The following is a 19875-nucleotide window of genomic DNA, read 5'->3' as shown; positions in this document are numbered from 1 at the left end:
TGGTAATTAGTACTGTCGCTGGTCAGGTGGTCTAGCTTTAACGAATCCGTTCACCTCTCAAAATGGTCCATGATCTGACCCCATCATCCCATTACACACAAAAAAATGCAGCCTATTCACAGACATCCAATGGACTGCAGTTTGTATACAGTTGTGCAAAAGATTTAGTGTTTTGTTAATCAGTTATACCTTCAGTGCATTTTTTAGTCACACATATTTTGTTTTAACCTAAAAAGCCTTCACCATTACAGAAAATTGCAGTATAATGGCTTAATTGGTCTTTGTTTTAAGCTTCCCTGCCAAGTCTTTACTGCTTTCACTGCTTCGCTTTAGAAGTGTCAAGGAGCTGCATGTGTGCGCTTTATTTCAGGTGCCGCAAGCGTTTAGACCTTAACTAAACCTAGATAGCAGCACCACCTGGTTTGCCGTTCCTTTGATAAGCTGACAGCTCATTTCAGCCCGGGCTGATTGGCTTTCTTCGTCTCTGCTCTCTCGCAAACTATTTCAGTTTGTTTTTTATTTAAACTGGAGATTCATAGCGATGAGGCAGCAAGAACAGAGGCTTTGACTCCCAGATGGGGCCGTTTAACTTAAGTCAGGTGGTGTCCCTGTCCAACACAGGCTGATATAACAGCAGAAGCTGCACAATTAGGGATGCTCATCCATAGTGAAACAGCCAGGCCTCCTCGGTCTGACCCTATCCAGCGTTCATTCCAGTGGGCAGCTGCGTCTGCCTCTCGGCTCGCACCACACTGTCTCTCTCTCTCTCTCTCTCCCTCCTCCTCTCCGCCGGCCCAGATGAGCAGCAAGCGTTCCAGCAGCTTCCGCCGCGCCATCGCCAACGGGCGCCGCACGCTGCAGAGGGAGATCCTGCTGGACGAGACAGGCCTGGGCGTGTACAAGCGCTTTGTGCGCTATGTGGCCTACGAGATCCTGCCCTGCGAGACCGACCGGCGCTGGTACTTCCACCAGAGCCGCCTGTGCCCCCCGCCCGTCTTCATGGCCATCGTCACCGTCGTGCAGGTACGGGGCTTGGGGACACCGCGGAGACGGCCCACTCTGAGCTGGCCGGAGCCGGGATGGTGTTTCTGACTACCAGAGCATGAAGCCATCGTGGTTAAACAAGACACCATACTAATTCGGTTTTACCTCTCACAAAATTCTCGGTTTCCAAAAATAATGGTGAAAAGTGATTCACACACAGTCCACAGGTTATATTACAAGTATTCTCCATGTCCTTAGGACACTTTGATCATAGCTGATCCATCGTGTTCCCTTCATAAGGTAGATCACTAACCATAATGGCACAGTCCTGCAGGTAGCAAAACTGCTGTGTACCTCTGTAGACTAAAATGGGAACAATTTTAAGAACAATGAACACAATGCCTGGACTATTCTAAAGCTGGCCTAATTGTCATGTTCCCCAATACAATCCACTCCTGAATTTGGTAGTTGTAGCAGCAGCAGCAGCAACGGCAGTAGTAGTAGTCAATAATCATATATAGTGTTTTTCTGGACACAACACTTCATAGCACTCAATAATGAGGACTCCCCTCCACCTGTTCGGTTGTCCCCACCTGGATGATGCAACTGCAGTCATAGAGCACCAGTACACTCGCCACACACCAGCTCTCAGTGGGGAGGAGAGCAGAGTGATGAAGCCAGTTCAGAGAGGGGGATTATTAGGAGACTCTGATTGGTAAAGGCCAGGGGGAAATTTGGCCAGGACACCAAAGTAATACCCCTACAGTAGAGTAAGCAGTAGAAAATGTTAATGTTCTCATGTGCTGTAGTTTTGTATTCCATCAAAACAACAGCAAAAAGGACTTTTTATCTATTCATCCTCTGGCAATATATATATTAATAACAGCATTGCTGGCAGTGAGAATATCTATTACCTGAGCTGACAAATAATTAATTTCCTTTATAAATTACTACCATCACTCTCTCAACAGAGGCAATTGTAACTGAAATAAATGACTTGCCCGCTGCATGGGCAACTGTAATGACTATTGATTAGAGGCCTGTTTTAATACTTACTCCATAAGTCTGGTATGAGTGCAAAGTCTGCTCCCACTGTGATAAGTCTAGGGGTTTCTGCTGCTGTTCTGCTTTAAATTCAGAGAGGCAAGAAGGGGGATTAAAATGAGGCTTCCAGTTCCTACTGAGAGCCTGTGCATCTTGAGTGATGGCACGCCAGTCGTACCGACAAAGCTTAGTGGTTTAAAGCACTTTTCCAGGAATATTAATTCTCCAGTGTGTGATGGACAGAAGGGGTATCCCACTATGTCCACAGTTACTCAATGGAATGGCAGGGGTGAGAGAGAGGAGAATAGGGAATGCTGTATCAAGCCAGAGACGATGCATCCGTTCATGGTCAATAACTGCTTAGTCCAATACAGGGTTGGTGGTGAGCTGAACTTCAACATGGCAGACAATGGGCAGCAGGCAGAGTTCACCCTCGATGGGATACCAGTCAATGGCAGGGCACACACTCACACAGGTGACGTCATCGAACCTGCTGTAGGCAGCATCTGACTGGGCTGTGAGCAGAATCCAAAGCACCTTGCAAAAGCCCATGTAGTCCCTGCGAGAACATGCAGACTCCACAGGCAAGGTGCCCAGGCCAGAATTGAATCTGGAGCCCTGGAGCTATGAGGCTGCAGAGCTACACCCACATCACCGTGCCACCCGTGCCGCGTAGGATGCGTGGTGTTACGGTACTCAAGTTCCTTTTTGTGCCCCTAGACCAGTGATGTCAACGGTTTTCAGATGTCCCACACATACAGCATCAGACACACCCTTGCCAGCTGTACAAGAGGACGTGTAAGTGTGTTATCAAATTCGGGTCAGTAGCATACTGCAGAAGAATAGGGGGTTATCTGATGAGGGGTAAAAGGTCTCGTTGAATCTCAGCGTTACGCTGAAGAGGAATGAACAATGTTGCTGTCCTCCCCCCAGCCATTGTGTGGAAGATGGTTCCAGAAGCACTGTTGTTTGCAGGTTCTTTCCTCCTCTTGCGCTCTGCTGTTTTCTCATTATTGTGCATCACTGTAACCACTTGTGAAGGCTGTCATCACTTCAGCTTGGGCTGATCCTATTAGCTCTCACCCCCCAGAAAAAGAGGAAAAAAAGACCTTTTTCTTTATTTTGTTTTTAGGGTAGGTCTGTTTAATTTTGTTCGGGTTACAAAAAGCAAGAGGAGAGCAAAATGGGAAAAGGGTCATTTGGCACAGCTCTTGACCACAGTGCAGGTGACCCCCACAAACCCTACAATCTCCTTTCTGTCTTAGAAAAAAATCACTTCATCTGTGGAAAAAGAACCAAAAGTGCGTTTTAGTATGCAGCTCATGAAAGTCATTTGGACGATGCTAAAAACAAACTGAGTCTTTAATTTTCCAAGGCTTTATTAATTTAAATGAATCCTCTGTTCCACTTGCACTGGTACAATGAAACATAAAACATCCAGGAAAATGCCGCTGACTATGTTGCAGATTTGTTGTTGCTAACTGTCCGTGTTCCAGCAGAGTCCCAGCCAGAGACTTTAGTGAAATGAAGTTACAAAAAATGAATCCCAAAGCATTTTATCCTGTAAGATGTAAATAAATAATTCTGACAGGGCGATCGCAGGGCTCCTGTAATCCAGAGGAGCTCTGGGGACAATCTGAGGCCCGTTTGAGCTGAGCAGATGTAATTGTCCTTGTAAATGAGTTGTGTCAGTGAAATAACTGACAAAGAACGTTTCAGACTGGGAAGACAGGGCCGTTACACTACGCGATTTTCTTTTTCTGCCCCCAGTCATTAATCCTCTCAACTGAACTGATCTGACATTCCTGTCAGCTTGGGCCTGGGGGGGTTCAGGGTGGGGGGCACATTTTTCCTGCAACATTGACTCTTGTCACAGCCATCTGCCAATTTTCAATCTGCTAGCTCACCAGAGCCCAAGGCGAGTCAACATTGACCGGAGGAGTGGTGTATCTGTCTCTGGGTAAGTCATGGAAAGCTGAGGGTGGCTCAGGTAGCTCAAACCTACCCAGCCCACTGTGCAGCTGAAACGCTCAGCAGGTGTGAGCCTGGTCAGTACCTGGATGGGAGACCTCCTGGGAAAAACTAAGGTTGCTGCTGGAAGAGGTGTTAGTGGGGCCAGCAGGGGGCGCTCACCCTGCGGTCCATGTGGGTCCTAATGCCCCAGTATAGTGACGGGGACACTGTACTGTAAAAGGGTACCGCCCTTCAGAAAAGACGTAAAACCGAGGTCCTGACTCTCTGTGGTTATTAAAAAATCCCAGGGCGTTTCTCGAAAAAAGTAGGGGTGTTACCCCGGCGTCCTGGCCACATTTCCTATTGGCCCTTACCAATCATGGCCTCCTAATAATCCCCATCTATGAATTGGCTTCATTACTCTGCTCTCCTCCCCACTGATAGCTGGTGTGTGGTGAGCGTTCTGGCGCACTATGGCTGCTGTCGCATCATCCAGGTGGGGCTGCACACTGGTGGTGGTGGAGGGGAGTCCCCATTACCTGTAAAGCGCTTTGAGTGGAGTGTCCAGAAAAGCACTACATAAGTGTAAGCAATTATTATTATTATTAATGAACGATGGAGATGTCCTCCAGATTCCCCCACTGCTCGTGGGTGAATCTCTCAGGAGCCCTCATATTGTTCTTCTAAATCGATGTCAAGGCCTTTCTGGGTGGAGGGTTTTGCTCGAGTTACATTTCATTGTGTCAGGCCCAATTAAAGCACCAGTTGTACAGCAGAGCTGTAGCTGCTCCGCCTGTTGTCCTGTCCTGTCGCTGTGTTTTCTTGGGAACAAAATATGAGTGCAAATCCCGCACAAGGCAGAAGCTGTGATTTTGATTCTCCTCTCCTCTTGTATTAAGGTTGTTCATTGTTTTGTGCAAAAACCTAATTAAATCTAGGACAAAAAACAAAACATTATGTTTGATATTTTTCCTTTTTGTGTGCTGCAACTATAAAATGACATAGGGTTTGGGCCCCTGAGCAGCTCAAGCAGTAGAGGGTCCTGAAAATGTCTAGGAAAGCTTCTATCAAGAAAAACACAGACAGTGTGCTGCTTAGGACTGGAGATCACAGAGTGGTAACATGACTCTGTTTAATTCGAGTTCCTCCTTTTTGCTCTTTCCCAGATCATTGTGTTTCTGTGTTACGGCATCATGCTAAACAAGTGGGTTCTACAGACCTACCAGCCAGACTTCATGAAGAGTCCCCTGGTGTACCATCCTGGCCACAGGGCACAAGTGTGGCGTTTCTTCAGCTACATGTTCATGCATGTTGGGTAAGAGATGAAGTTCAGTAACTATTCGCATAGAAGGGGATTTTTTTCATTGCCAAGTGACTTAATTAGCGATGAACCTTGTATTTCTACTCCTGTAGTTTCTTAAAGTGGGTGCGGAAAAGGTGAAGGTTTCAAAAGTTGCTCAAAAGTTGGGAGGCACGCAGCGATGCAGTAGCAGTGCCAGGGCCTGAACTGAAATCACCTGGTGAAAAGATTTTTCCTTCCCTACCGAACCACCAAACCACCTACAATTGATCAATACTGAACCGCTTAGGCAGGCTGGGAGTGAAATATTGAGGGACCGAATAAAAGGAGCCTAACTGGTGATGCTGGTGGTTCTTATACTATGATCATTCTGTGCTGTGATTGAAGTTTCATCAGAAGCACAAAGCCCAAGGAGGTTCATTAAATGTTCTCTGACAATGTGCTATATAACTCAATGGCAGATCCAGGGGCTGAACAGGATATCAGTAGCCACAGCTCCACATATTGCTTTCTTGTTATATTCAAAATGACCTTCTCAGCAGGACAATGCCAATGGACATAGCTTGGCCTTCATCTTCCTGCTCCTTTCACTGGGTCTAAGGCCTATTGCCACACCTCTTCCTGACACGATATAACCTACAGGCTGCCTGTTACATTTGAGACGGCTTGGCAGCCTTTGCTTATACAGATCGGCTACTTTTGGGTCCCAGAATTCTCCGAGTTCCGCATGATCTCTTTTAAACAGCAATACTCACAAGCTGACTCATTTTAAATGTCCTGTGTCCTTAGCTACTTCCCACCTTCTCCTCGTGCTCTCCTTGATTTTTATTTCTGTTATTCAGGTCCGGATGAAAGTAACCATCGAGAGTGAAATTTTAAAAGGCGGGGGGTGGGGGGGGGGCTGGAGGGGCAGAGGGGGTGGAAATTGGCTGGGATCCTGACCGGTGGTCTGTGCTCCCGCAGGCTGGAGCAGCTCGGATTCAACGCTCTCCTCCAGCTGATGATTGGCGTGCCCCTCGAAATGGTCCATGGCATCCTTCGGATCAGCCTCCTGTACATGGCAGGGGTGGTGGCGGGTGAGTGCACGGGCAAGGCAAAACCTGGGTTCGCTGAATGAAATCCTGCGCCCATCGTGACGTGCTGAAAAAAAAACCGCAAAGATCTAGGCTGGTGGTGAATTTGCTCCAGGCTGCCGTCCTGGCGCGAGACATGACTGAAATCAAAGATGTTTTCAAAAGATAATCCCAAAGCGCTTGTCCTCTAAGATGTACATAAATAATTCTGACTGGGCGATCGCTAGGCTCCTGTGATTACAATATTCTGAGCCACACTTGAGCTGACTGGACATGAAGTGAGAGAGAATTACAGGAGTCCAGAGAGTGAAAATCCCAGCTCTGGCACTTAAGAGCAGACAAGACCATTAGGAACAGGAGGAGGGATGTTTGCTGTTTAGCACCCTGTAGTAAAAGCTGCATGAATGGTTTTGTTCTAGAGTTATCTAATCATTATTTACGGTGGCATGCAAAACATTAGAATTTCATTTACTGCACCATCTGCTTTGAAAGCAGTGTCCGCACAGAGTGAACACCTTTTCCCCAGGCGGAAACTGTATAGTCCTATTTTCCTTAAATATGATGAATTCTGCGGATTAATAGTAATGAAATTAAAGGTATTGCGGATCAATGTATTGACCATAATTTTCACAGGATTCATCTCGCACTGCACAGCAATCATGTGACTCCATACGCATTTGTCCGGGCAATGTTCATATCAGCCTGAGCCTCTTGCTGGGGGTGTCATTGTTTACTATTCGAATTTTGCCCTGTCCCTCCTCTCAGTGCCCCCTGTAACAACACACTCCGTGTAAGCACTTAAGCTGTGCTCACCAGAGCGCCACTAGACAACTGAAGGGTGCTGGACTCTCTTCTAACAAAAAACACAATTTCCTTTGATCTGCACACAAGAAACAGCACCTTCTCCGCCTTATTTATTCAGCTTACAGAGCTGCTGTTATCACATCGTGACAGTAGTGGTGAAAGATAACCAGTTGACAGTGAATTTGACTTCAATTACAGGGCACCTCGTAATTAAGGATTTTACATCCCTTTTATTTTGGGTCTCTTAATTCAGTGTAGTCTAAACTGAATGCTTTCAACCTGGCAGTTTTTATGACATGGCATCACTGCTCATGTGCATTCTGTCCTCTGAACAGCTCTAACTTACATAGAGAACAAAAACGTGGATTATAAATAAGTGGCAAGAGTGTCTTTTAAATGTACCATACATTAAAGGATTGTGGACAATTACCTGCATTTTGTTTATATTTTTTAAATTTTTGTTGTTTTACTTGCAGAGTATCTTATCCACAGTGTTATCATTTCTTAAAAGCCTCGTTTACTACAGCCTACCTTAGCCCCAGTAAAATGTTGTTTTTTTTTATTTTGATAGAAACACAGCCAATGACATCCTAATAAAAACAACAAAAAGGGTACAAATGAGGAGGTCATTAAGCTCATCTTGCTCGTATACTTCTTGTGGTTGATCGATCCACAGATCTCATCCATCTTATGTCTGGAAGGATCTTAAGAGTGTCTGATTCATCCTCTTGATTTGGTAGGCGTCTTTCAGACAGCCATGAGTCTGTGTGCAAAAAAGGACCTTCTGCTTGTTCTTAAGTCACCCTGCATCCATATTGTGTTGTGGTGTCATCCGCAGCTTTATGACAGACTTAATTATTACCTAGTAATGAGCTTACTGGACTCCTCGATCTCACCTAATCCAGACTGAAGAAAGAGAAACTGCATATAATTTGAACTCTCAAATTCTAAAACGTAATTTACGTCACGTTTACTTTTGGCCTCTGTTGTACCACGTAGTATTGTTACTTAAGATGTCGTGAAATACAGAGTATCTTGTGCATGAAGAGTAGCTGGCTGTCAGCTTCTGGCTGTGAAGGTTCCCATTATAAAGCATACCTTGTGGGTAGTGTCCAGATGTCACTGCATGTAATGACCCCTGATTATCTCTGAGTGGGGGGGATTCCTTAGGGTAGAGAAAACACAGTGCTCTGTAGACTAGCACAAATAATCTCCAGATTCACCATGATATAAGAAAAAAAAACTCTGCTCTAGAGGACATACTAAGGAGAGCACCCAGACTAATCTCTGATCCAAAGGGAATGTCAAACTCAGATTAAGAGCACTGAATTTTAGAAACCCAGGACACTGAAAATTTCATAGGCAGTTGATTCAGTATTCAAAGTCCTGAAAGACACTGGCCAGGTCAGCTTGGGGGACTTATGCAAGATCTGCAGCCGCAGCCAGGGAAACTGAAAATAAGCGATGATAATCATAACCTTTATTTTCTAAAGCACATCTCATAAACATAGCATCCTGTAACAAGGTGCAACACAAATGCAGCAGAAGAAAAAAATGAAAGTGATGATCCATCACGAAATCTGCAGGTGTGACATTTTAAATATCATCATTAAAAGTAAGTAAATATCAAAGAAGAAAAGCAAGAAATACCTTACACAAGAATTGTGGGAGACTGATAGCAGCTTCATAGTCAAATGGCTGCAGCTCACTGTCTGGGATACTTGAACAATCGATTGACCAAAATTCTTGGATCGTTAATCTCCCACCCGTCAAATCAGCTAGATGGCACAAATTGCATTCATTATCCTCCTTAATCCTTTCGAGGACTTAAAAGATTAATTTAACAATGGATCGCGTAGCTTTACACAAATCAGAGAGGGTGAAAAGGTTCAAACCATTCCTCTCAACCAAATAATTCGATCAAGCGCATGAGGGTCTTGGGACGAAACACCTTTTGCTGCTGCTTGGCACTCCCGCGTCGGAGAAAACCCTCAGTGTTTGTTCTGTCGCATGCTTAATTACTCAAGGAAAACACCTGTGCGCCCATAAACAGTAAATCATTTCACTTTTTATCAACAAAGCGTGTCTATAGGGAGTCTTTAAAAAGCATTACTTATTCCCTGTGTGTCTGTGCTCGCTCTGGCAGATTGAGCTGAAGGAAGCCAAGGCTGTGCTCGGCGAGGGAAATGGGGGGAGGGTCTGCGATCGATGGCGCTGGAGGCTTGACTGAATGAATACTAAAGAGCTGGGAAATAGAGAGTTTAAGGCGGACTGATCAAAGGCACGTGCCCCGATTAAGAGGTCGGGCAAAGCTGGGAGGGAGTGGGAGTCTCCGAGCAGCCGGAGAGGACACAAATGAGAGTCTGCAAGTGGCCCATTTAGCTCGTTCGGTTGCAAGCAGCTGATGGATCCAAAGACCCCCGCGCAGCTGGCTTCTGGGGCTTATCAATGCTGGGGCTGCTCCAGACTCGCATAAGAAAAGGGGGCGGCGTGCCACAGCATGTCGAGTCTCACTTCAATGCATTACGTTCCATGCAGAAAAATAATCAGAGGGCCACTCCAAGCCTGAAGAAGAAAGGAAATGCAAGAAGCCGTAGCTGTGGCTACTCGTAGTCCGTGTCCAATGTGTTTAGACCGCCAGGGTATAATGTGCTTGATTGGTCATTTCTCTTGTGGTTCTTGTTCTTGTTTTCTGTAGGTGCTTCACGAAAGTTAAAAAGTTAAAAAGCCATTTAGAAGAATTTTTGTCACAGAGTTGGGGATGGGGGCGAGTTCTCAAGAGCCAGAGGTCCAGGTTTTAGAGGCACGTTTCTAAAACGTCAAAAACCGAAGAGTGGTTTGACTTCATATCCAAATGACTGATTCAGTGGAAGTACTCGAAGTGGGCTGACATGGAAACTAGGGCGTCTTTAGACCCTCAAGACCTGGAGCTGTGCTGGTGGAGCACCAGCAAGCACTCAGAACTTTACTGTGGTTTAGTGTCTTCAAGCCTGAAGCATCTGATGCTTGATTTGTTTTTTGTCCTCAACATCCTTTCTGATGTACTGTAGGCCTTTCCTTGGCCTCCAGCAGACAAATCTGCTACCAGTGAGTGCGGAGGTTGTATTTTCCATTGCATTTTCTATTTCTGCTGTTAGTAATAATACGCACTAGCCTAGATGTTGGAAACAACCACTAAGGTGGATATTAAGCCCATTTGGGCAGCATAAACTGTCAAATGTTTAACTGGTTAGCAAGGCTGAAATCCCTGTATTCCACAAGGATTTGCAGTATTGGCTGTCCAGTGCCATTCCCTAAAGACAGCGGGATCATGTGGTATCAGGTTTCTGATAGGTTTGAGAACTGGGGATCGTTCTGGCCAGGAGTGGCAACAAAAGTGAAAGCCTATAAAAATCTTTCAGGATATTTGTGGGTGGCTTGTAGGACTAATGTAGGAATCATGTAGATTTTCTATTTTGCCTTTGGGGTATGGAATTAACCAGTCCTGTTCCTAAGAGTGCTTTCAATGCCTCAAGCAGCTCATCCTGGCTTCAGTATTTAGCACACTGGTACTTACCAGCTGTAGCTCAAAGCTACATGGCAACTTTCACAAAAGTCCCAACTCCTGAGAGCAAAGCTGTCTCGCTGCAGCCAGATAAGGAGGTAATTAGCTCCCTGCAGGCATCTCTGGAAACGTGGAAGCCAGTTCAATTAGAAAAAATCACTGACTTACTCACTGACATCGGCTGCTGTAAAGAAAAGCCGACAAGGGCGAGACAGGAGGCAGATCAGAGGGAGAGTTACGGGGACTTTGTGTTCCCATTGGCTCAAGTCCTTGTCCAATAACGCATAATTCAGCAGTCAATGGGAATTGAATAGACAAGCTTGATATGAAATGATGCGGAATGAAACCAGCAAGGACAGGCAGGACGGATACTGAAGGGTTTGAGAAATAACCTACAGTCGGGGACCATTGCTTGCAGGGATCCTGGCCGGCCCGTGATGCAATGTTATCACAAGAGGCAATAAAACAGACCACGCGGAGAAAAAAACCACATAACACATTAAGCAAATCACACTGCGATTTGACGTCCATGAAAGTGAAGAAGGACAAGACGACGAGTTTAATTCTATGAAGTGCTGTTCGTGTCAAGACATCTGAAAGCACTTCAGAAAGGGAGGGACAGTTTGGTGTCTGAGCAAGTTCATTTTCCTTGTGAGAAAATCCTGCAAAATGGTCTGCGTGTTGCAAGGAAAGCCACATCCGTGCCTGGGCCCTGCCGATCTAGACTTTGAGAAAAGTCCTGAATCACGATCTGGACTTTCCGAATCACTGAATCAGGAAATGGCAAACCTTTCATACAGAGGCTGTGTTTCCTTCGGTATTACGCAAGCTGGTGGCAAGAATCTTTGTCTTGTCTCAGCAGCTGAAGTCTAAGTACAGTATTTTATATCTGGGAAGCATCGCTCCAGTTAACTGGAACCCTCTATAAACCCTGTTAGCCACCTCTGCATGCTCTTTATTTATAGAGTGCTGCACACCGCAGGAGCAGTCAGCCCATTATACATGACAGCATGGCTGGAGCCAACACATGTCATATTATTGAGAGATTCTAGGTCAGAACTCTTTTACAAGAGCATCCATCAGCAAGACCCCAGACTTGCCTTTAAAACTCGGTTGATGGCAACAGAGAGCTCTGGGCCCTGCTGTAATGCACTGAAGAAGATTAAATAATGAATTGCTGTGGGTCTGATTAATTTTTGTTTTGGGCTCAGGCAAGAAATGTACCTTTTAGTAATATTTAGTGCTACTGAGGGTAGAATTAATATTCTACAATCTACAACTGCAAAATTGATAGGATACAAGAAGCAGAAGCCTAAATTTTACCTCTTTTCCTAAGTTCCAGTATGTCGTACGAAATAATATAAAAGAACAAGTAAAGGTTTATTCCATGCTGAACAGAGAAGAAAAGAAACACAATGTTTCGCCTGTGGAGCCTTCTTCGGGTATGTCACCTGAAGCCGAATCGTTGTGTTTCTTTTCTTCTCTTTTCAGCCTGGAATAAACCTTTACTTGTTCCTTTGCAGCCTACGCCTGCTGACGCAGCTAACTACTTGAACTACTATATAATATAACTATTGTAAAGGCTTAATCCAAAGGAGTGCAAAATAGGATATTTATTTCTTAGCCTACAGAATTTCACATCCTGTGATCAATACAATTGATTAACGAATATTGTTGGATTATTAAATCTTCATATCTAGCTGGAATGTCATTGATTTTTCTGCATAATGGTACATTTTCTGAGGTAGTCAGTACTTTATGACTGGTGTCTTATTTTAAGACAGGACACTGCTATTTAGACCTTTTCCAGTGTTACTTCAATAGGGACAAGGCACAATGTTTTATTGTATAAACCACTTTATTACACTAATGCCATGAATTGTAAATTTTTGAATGTGTGCGAATTTAAAATGCCCTCTCTGCTGTTTTTACCAAAGTAAAAACAGCAGAGCTCCAATGTTTAAGGCCTCCCAGTGAAGAGAACTGTTCTTGCACACTTGTCATGTATTCATTCCAATTAACAGACCAAAGACTGTAATTTATGTACCATGTAAAACCACTAAATGCAGATAGCCTTGATTCAATAATATATCAAGACGTTTTCACTTCGATTGAAGACTGCTGCAGAAATGATCTTAGGCATATTGTTGCCCTGAAACACAGCACAAAACTTAGTCCAACAACTCTCTAATCTTAGAGTGTTAATGAATCAGATTTTGAACAGCACCTTGGAGCAGAACGCGGAGAGAGAGAGAAAGAGGAAATCTGAATTAAAATAAGGCCTCTCCTGTTGTTGAGTAGGCCCTTGTTTGCTATCTGATGATTTAGAAATTGTCTCTTGAGAATGTAGGAAAAAACCACTTGGGATTATGATCCATAGCATTAAGAAAAGAACAGAGGAGGTGAGTTCTTTGCAACAGTTAATTGAAGCCACTCCTGTGACTCAGATGTCTGCTTACAGTTGTGGTAGAATTTGCTACCAGGTAGCGCCTGGTGGAAAATCAGGCTTTATTCAGGAAAATAACACTCTAGACAAAGCAGTTCTGTGAGGGCTCAAGAGGTGCTATTGAAGCTCATTATTAATTTTATAATTACTTTTTGTAATGCTCAGACACAGACACAGATCCCAGTCAATTTATTGTATTATAGAGCTCTTGGCAACAGGTCTTGTATATTTAAGACTTGTTTACAATTGTTATGGTCGGCTACTGAGCACAATGCTACAGTAAAGGCCGTCCAAAATTGAAATGAACAAAAATTACAAGGTGCGTTTTTTGGAATCTTTCAAAAACATCCGAAACGGCTGTTCCTTAGTAGATCGATAAGCAGAGGTGCTGCTGGACTGAGCCTGATAATCCAGTGGCACAGCCTGGCGGATTCTGGCCTTTGTGTGGGATCTCCCATGCCGCTGTGTACAATCATCCGAGCGCTGACAGGGATGAGCTGACCCGAGTTGCACAGGGAACGTTTGGTTTATGATGAGCCAGCCAGGTCTAGCACCTGTGGGCTGGCAGTGGTGCCAGACAGAGCTGCAACACCCTTTCAGTTGGCACAAGCTCCCCTCTTAGGCACTGTAGAGCTTGGAGCTTGCCAGCTGACCAAGGGACTCTGACAAGTATTCACAGGTTCTTCTTCTCCCTGTGCAGGACAGGTTTGTAGCAGTAAGTTAAATCGATTAGAGCAGAGTCACACTTTTAATAAAGGACAATGATTAATGGATACAGAGGCAGTACGGCAGTAGTTTGCAGTACCGCCTCAGTGGGGGACAGTAGCTGTAGGTGTAGTCTGGAGAAAAGGGGTCTTGAGAGGGTGATGCAGTCCTGATGTACACTGGTAGCTTGTTTCATTAGTTGGGGCAAGCAGTGAGCGTAGGAAGATGCAGAGAGAAGAGCACTCTTAGACCTTTAAAGACAAAATAGACCATAACCATCAAAATCAAATGGACAGAACTGTGATCCTATCAGGGTTAAATACTTTCCCCTCGGAAGTAATTTAACCAGGATATTACCTTTTACGTCCTCATCTGTTGCCTATGTGTTTAGTTTTTGACTTGACAAAATAAAAACGCTTGTCTGGTAAAAAAGGCTTTTTGGGGGGGGATTCCCTTGTCCGCATAAGAATGCAATGGGTTATGCAATAGCTTTGTGCTGGTATCTCGTGTCTCGTTAAGGACAAGTGAAAAGAAGAGAAATCTTCCTCGAATGGACTGTGAGTTAAAACCATTCCTCATTTTGATGAAGCCTTTGTTAAAATCGATCTGAATGCTGTCCCCTCTGCGTCCTTTTCTACCTATATACAGACTGCTTTTGACAAAACACTACTATTGCTTTTCTGAAGGAAAGGTGGCAATATTTTTTGTACAGCGTAGGAGAGCCTTTTTAGTTTTTTGATACCTGACTGTCCATAACTTCCGATATTACCAAAAGATATTTTTAGTTTCTCACAGAGCTGCTTTGCTGGAAGGGACTCTTCCGCCAAAAGTCACTCCTGTATCGTCTCCTCATTATCGTGCTCTGGCTATTGATATTATGAGCCCATCTTTTTTTGGAAAGCAGCCTCAGGTGGCAGAAACTGTGACTGTGTAGTGGTATAAATAAAACACCATATTCCTGAGACTGAAAAACTTGAAACACCTTATCTGTGCAGGGGATTCTTTTTTGTCTGAAAGAAATAAACATGAAGTATGAAAAATTAATACTGTATGTGCTCAGGTATTGGGCCCTCTAGCCCAGACCTAGATCTAGATCAGGTTGCTTTAGAGATCAGCTCTACTACCTGATTGTCATCAAGATTCTCGAAGCAACAGTGAACAATTAGGGAAGATGTCCATCAAAACTAGATGGGATTGAGTTAGGTGCAGTATCTTCAACCTCCCATGCAACAGTAATCGTTGAGACATTCCAGGCACCAGTGGGCTTGCAGTAAAGTCAGTGAGAGCTGCATCACTCCTCCAGTCAGTGTTACCTTGGCTGTGAGCTCTTAAGGACTCTCAGAGTGAAGGAGCAGCTGGCACTGAAAATGCACCTTTCAGAAAGCAAGTACAGATCTTGCCCTGGTTCACAGTCCTCAGTTTCAGCTCAGAGTGATATCCAAATAAGGAGGACATAAGAAGAACAACATCGCCACATTTAACTTTTAAAAAGAAAATGTCTTCTAGGTTTGTACCTTTTGGAGAGCCGCTGTATTTTTATTCTTGGTGAGAGAGGGGAAAGCAAGACTGTCATCGCTGTGACAACCACCCTTGATGCTTTTGCACTTCAAGCACCCAGCCCTGTGGACTCTCATTACAAATGCGCAGAGTAAGAGGTGAGAAAATCAAGCCGGGATATTGATTTCAATGGTTCCCAGTGACGGGATATTGATTCCTGGACCCCGGGCCCTCAAAACAGCCCTCAGCGGCACCTCGTCCTGTGAAGACATGCGTCTGGAGACGAGAGCGGCGGGCTATGAAGATTAATTATACGCCGCTCTCGAAGATTAATAACACGGAACTTCCCCCAGATTAATTACATGCCCCGTGCACAATGTGATGCGACAGCCGAATGAACGCAAATAAACAAACAACAAGAAAGATAGAATCCACTGAGGAAGTCTTCCACCCAACACTGGCACGTGGAGCAACGCAGCGTGATTCCATGTGCAGCAGGTTCCTCCCACTCAGTGCTCAAATTCAAGTCCAAGTTCACGTTTATTTGTCATTCCAGCCATATACAAGTATGCAGTGGAGCGAAATATCATTCCTCCTGGTCCACGGTGCAAATACAGACAGGACACTGACATAGACATTGTAGAGAGGATACACATAGTGCAAAGTGCAGATAGTGCAAATTACACGGCAAATACATAATACAATATACACAACACACTGGGGGGTTTTAAACCGTGTTTCTGGAATTGGAGCGGGTGCAAGTACTGTAGATTCCAGGGTGTTGAGGAGCCTGCCAGCCTGCGGGAAGAAGCTGTTACAGAGTCTGGGGGAGCTAGCCCGTACACTGCGATATCTTTTCCCAGATGGTGGGAGGGCAAAGAGCTTATGGGAAGGGTGGGAGGGGTCATCTACTATACTGGAGGCCCTGTGTAGGCGCATTTGTGATAGGTGACATGAAATGGAAGGGAGGGAGGCTTCAATGATCTTTTCAGCTGTTTCCACAATTTGTTGTAGGGTCTTGCGGTCTGAAGCGTTGCAATTCCCAAACCAAACAGTGATATATCTGGTCGAGGTGCTCTCAATGGTGAGCACATTGAGCACATTGAGCACATTGAGCTAAATAGCTCACAGGCTACAGTCAACGCAGGTTGACTCTGACTGCAGTTAAAGCTTACAGTGCTCTTTAGACCACAGCAAGAGAGTTAAAGGGGAGCTGTAGTCCCAGTTTCTCAGACTGGTTCTTAAATTTCGGTAACAAAATAAATTAATTGATGAAATCACACAATTTCACAAATTTCGAATTAAGTGTAAAGTCTTGAACTTTGTGATAGTGCTGTAGGGTTGCCATGTTGTCGCAAGCAGACGAGGGGCGAGAGCGAGAGTTTGCGCAAATTGTGATGTGAAAGTGGCCCTTCCTGCTCGCTAGTCACTGTAAGCAAATGAGAAACATGGTCTCCTAACAAAGATAATTATTGAGTGTATTTTAGTTGGTTGGCAGGTTGTTGTTTTTTTGGAATATTTAAAAGTATCTAAAAACCACGTCACCTTGTATGTGTTTGTTTTACGAAAAAAAATACTATTAATATAGTAATGAAATTTGCTAGGTTTAAAGCATGTTCACATGTAATATGGCTGCTTTTGCATCATTGGAAGTTTTATTGCCTCATTCTGAATCGCAGACAGTGATGGCAATATGGCGCTACGCACATACAGTGGTGTGAAAAAGTGTTTGCCCCCTTCCTGATTTCTTATTTTTTTGCATGTTTGTCACACTGAAATGTTTCAGATCATCAAACAAATTGAAATATTAGACAAAGATAACACAAGTAAACACAAAATGCAGTTTTTAAATGAAGGTTTTTATTATTAAGGGGAAAAAAATATCCAAACCTACATGGCCCTGTGTGAAAAAGTGATTGCCCCCTAAACCTAATAACTGGTTGGGCCACCCTTAGCAGCAGCAACTGCAATCAAGCGTTTGCGATAACTGGCAATGAGTCTTTTACAGCACTGTGGAGGAATTTTGGCCCACTCATCTTTGCAGAATTGTTGTAATTCAGCCACATTGGAGGGTTTTCGAGCCTTAACCACTTTTTTAAGGTCATGGCACAACATCTCAATCGGATTCAGGTCAGGACTTTGACTAGGCCACTCCAAAGTCTTCATTTTGTTTTTCTTAAGCCATTCAGAGGTGGACTTGCTGGTGTGTTTTGGATCATTGTCCTGCTGCAGAACCCAAGTGCGCTTCAGCTTGAGGTCACGAACAGATGGCCGGACATTCTCCTTTAGGATTTTTTGGTAGACAGCAGAATTCATGGTTCCATTTACCACAGCAAGTCTTCCAGGTCCTGAAGCAGCAAAACAGCCCCAGACCATCACACTACCACCACCATATTTTACTGTTGGTATGATGTTCCTTTTCTGAAATGCTGTGTTACTTTTACGCCAGATGTAATGGGACACACACCTTCCAAAAAGTTCAACTTTTGTCTCGTCAGTCCACAGAGTATTTTCCCAAAAGTCTTGGGGATCATCAAGATGTTTTCTGGCAAAACTGAGACGAGCCTTTATGTTCTTTTTGCTCAGCAGTGGTTTTCGTCTTGGAACTCTGCCATGCAGGCCATTTTTGCCCAGTCTCTTTCTTATGGTGGAGTCATGAACACTGACCTTAACTGAGGCAAGTGAAGCCTGCAGTTCTTTGGATGTTGTTGTGGGGTTTTTTGTGACCTCTTGGATGAGTCGTCGCTGAGCTCTTGGGGTAATTTTGGTCAGCCGGCTACTCCTGGGAAGGTTCACCACTGTTCCATGTTTTCGCCATTTGTATATAATGGCTCTCACTGTGGTTCGCTGGAGTCCCAAAGCTTTAGAAATGGCTTTATAACCTTTTCCAGACTGATAAATCTCAATTACTCTGTTTCTCGTTTGTTCCTGAATTTCTTTGGATCGCAGCATGATGTCTAGCTTTTGAGGATCTTTTGGTCTACTCCACTTTGTCAGGCAGGTCCTATTTAAGTGATTTCTTGATTGAGAACAGGTGTGGCAGTAATCAGGCCTGGGTGTGGCTAGAGAAATTTAACTCAGCTTTCCAAAGATGTGATAAACCACAGTTGATTTATGTTTTAAAAGGGGGGGCAATCACTTTTTCACACAGGGCCATGTAGGTTTGGATTTTGTTTTTCCCTTAATAATAAAAACCTTCATTTAAAAACTGCATTTTGTGTTTACTTGTGTTATCTTTGTCTAATATTTCAATTTGTTTGATGATCTGAAACATTTCAGTGTGACAAACATGCAAAAAAATAAGACATCAGGAAGGGGGCAAACACTTTTTCACACCACTGTATTGAAACGCTCTCTCTCGCGATGTGAATCGTGTTCTTGATACTTTCATTGTAGTTTTGAAATGCACTCATCATTGCCGATTCATTATAACCCCGAAATGTAAAAATTGCAGTTCCCCTTTAAATGGATGCAGGTCAGAGAATAACTGGCTCAGTAACCTAGTGGCATCTTTTCCAAAATAAGCAGTGCAGTGTTGTCGTTGAGTAAGAGGGGACTCTCCTGTCAGACACTGTGGAGCACACACCCTGTGAAACAACTGACAAGTTGGTATGCCAAGGAACTGTATACACAGGCTCTCACTCCTCCTGTACAGTCTGCAGAGCATTAGCAGTGAGCCAAGCTCAGGAACAATTGGCAATTCCTAACAGAACAGCAAAATGATCTGCAATTCCCAATATATGTAAACAGAAAATTACCTCATTTCTGTTCCCCCACTACTGCTCAGCTGATGTTGCCCAGCAGAACTGAGATTTGATCTAACACCATCTTGGGCACATAGCCTAGACTGGCACCTTGCATATCATTCTTCCCAATGGAACCTGTTTACACTGAGCTTGTTTAGGAAACACGTCTGATGTTGTGTTTCCCAGCTGGATGATCCCGTAGGTATGCGTTCTGTACACATCATGCTGCTGAAGCAGGTCGAAGGAGATTGGAGTAAGTACATCATACATCGCTGGGTACATCGCTGGGTCAGTACATCTTTCAGGGAATGCTGGGAGTCTCACAGAGCGAAAGCTGGGTTGGACTTCCTTTGAAAAAGTCTATCTACCTGTCAGGCAGTTACCCCCGGCAACGCTGAGGCCAGGCTCCAGTGGAAGTCTGAAAATGAAGTCATTAGTCTTTATACAGTACATCAAGAGTTTTAGTTCCTAAGCAACACCCTTGATGTCCTTGTCATCTCAAAAGGAACTATTTTTCACCTGAGAGAACGTCAGTATTAATATACTTTTAGAATTAAGGCTTAAGGTAAGAGAATAATTAACTGTGTTCAGAGATATCAGGGCTTGTTATAGCAGTGCCAACAATGAACCTGCAACTTTAAGTAACTCTATAATGGATTGTCTCACCCTTGACTATGAAAGCAGTTTTATGAGAGAGTATATTGGAAATGGTATATATTAGATATATATAAAGTATATATCTAAAAATTGAATATTGAATTCTGGAGATTTTGGAAAAT

The 19875-nt window shown here is 44.1% G+C and overlaps 1 protein-coding gene across 1 annotated transcript in view; it reads left to right on the top strand.

Annotated features, from left to right (window-relative positions):
• Window positions 1–19875, top strand: part of rhbdl1 (rhomboid, veinlet-like 1 (Drosophila)) — a 79532-nt gene that overhangs the window by 30556 nt on the left and 29101 nt on the right. Inside the window, exons 3-5 of the mRNA XM_088936281.1 lie at window positions 799–1023; window positions 5148–5296; window positions 6245–6357. Of these exons, the coding sequence (XP_088792407.1) occupies window positions 799–1023; window positions 5148–5296; window positions 6245–6357 (487 nt within the window). The remainder of the gene's footprint in view (window positions 1–798; window positions 1024–5147; window positions 5297–6244; window positions 6358–19875) is intronic.

The sequence above is a fragment of the Atractosteus spatula genome, chromosome 18 (assembly GCF_055471065.1).
Source record: "Atractosteus spatula isolate fAtrSpa1 chromosome 18, fAtrSpa1.hap1, whole genome shotgun sequence".
NCBI classification, from domain to species: domain Eukaryota; kingdom Metazoa; phylum Chordata; class Actinopteri; order Semionotiformes; family Lepisosteidae; genus Atractosteus; species Atractosteus spatula.
The sequence above is the reverse complement of the archived record's forward strand: the minus strand, read 5'-3'. Positions and strand labels throughout refer to the sequence as shown.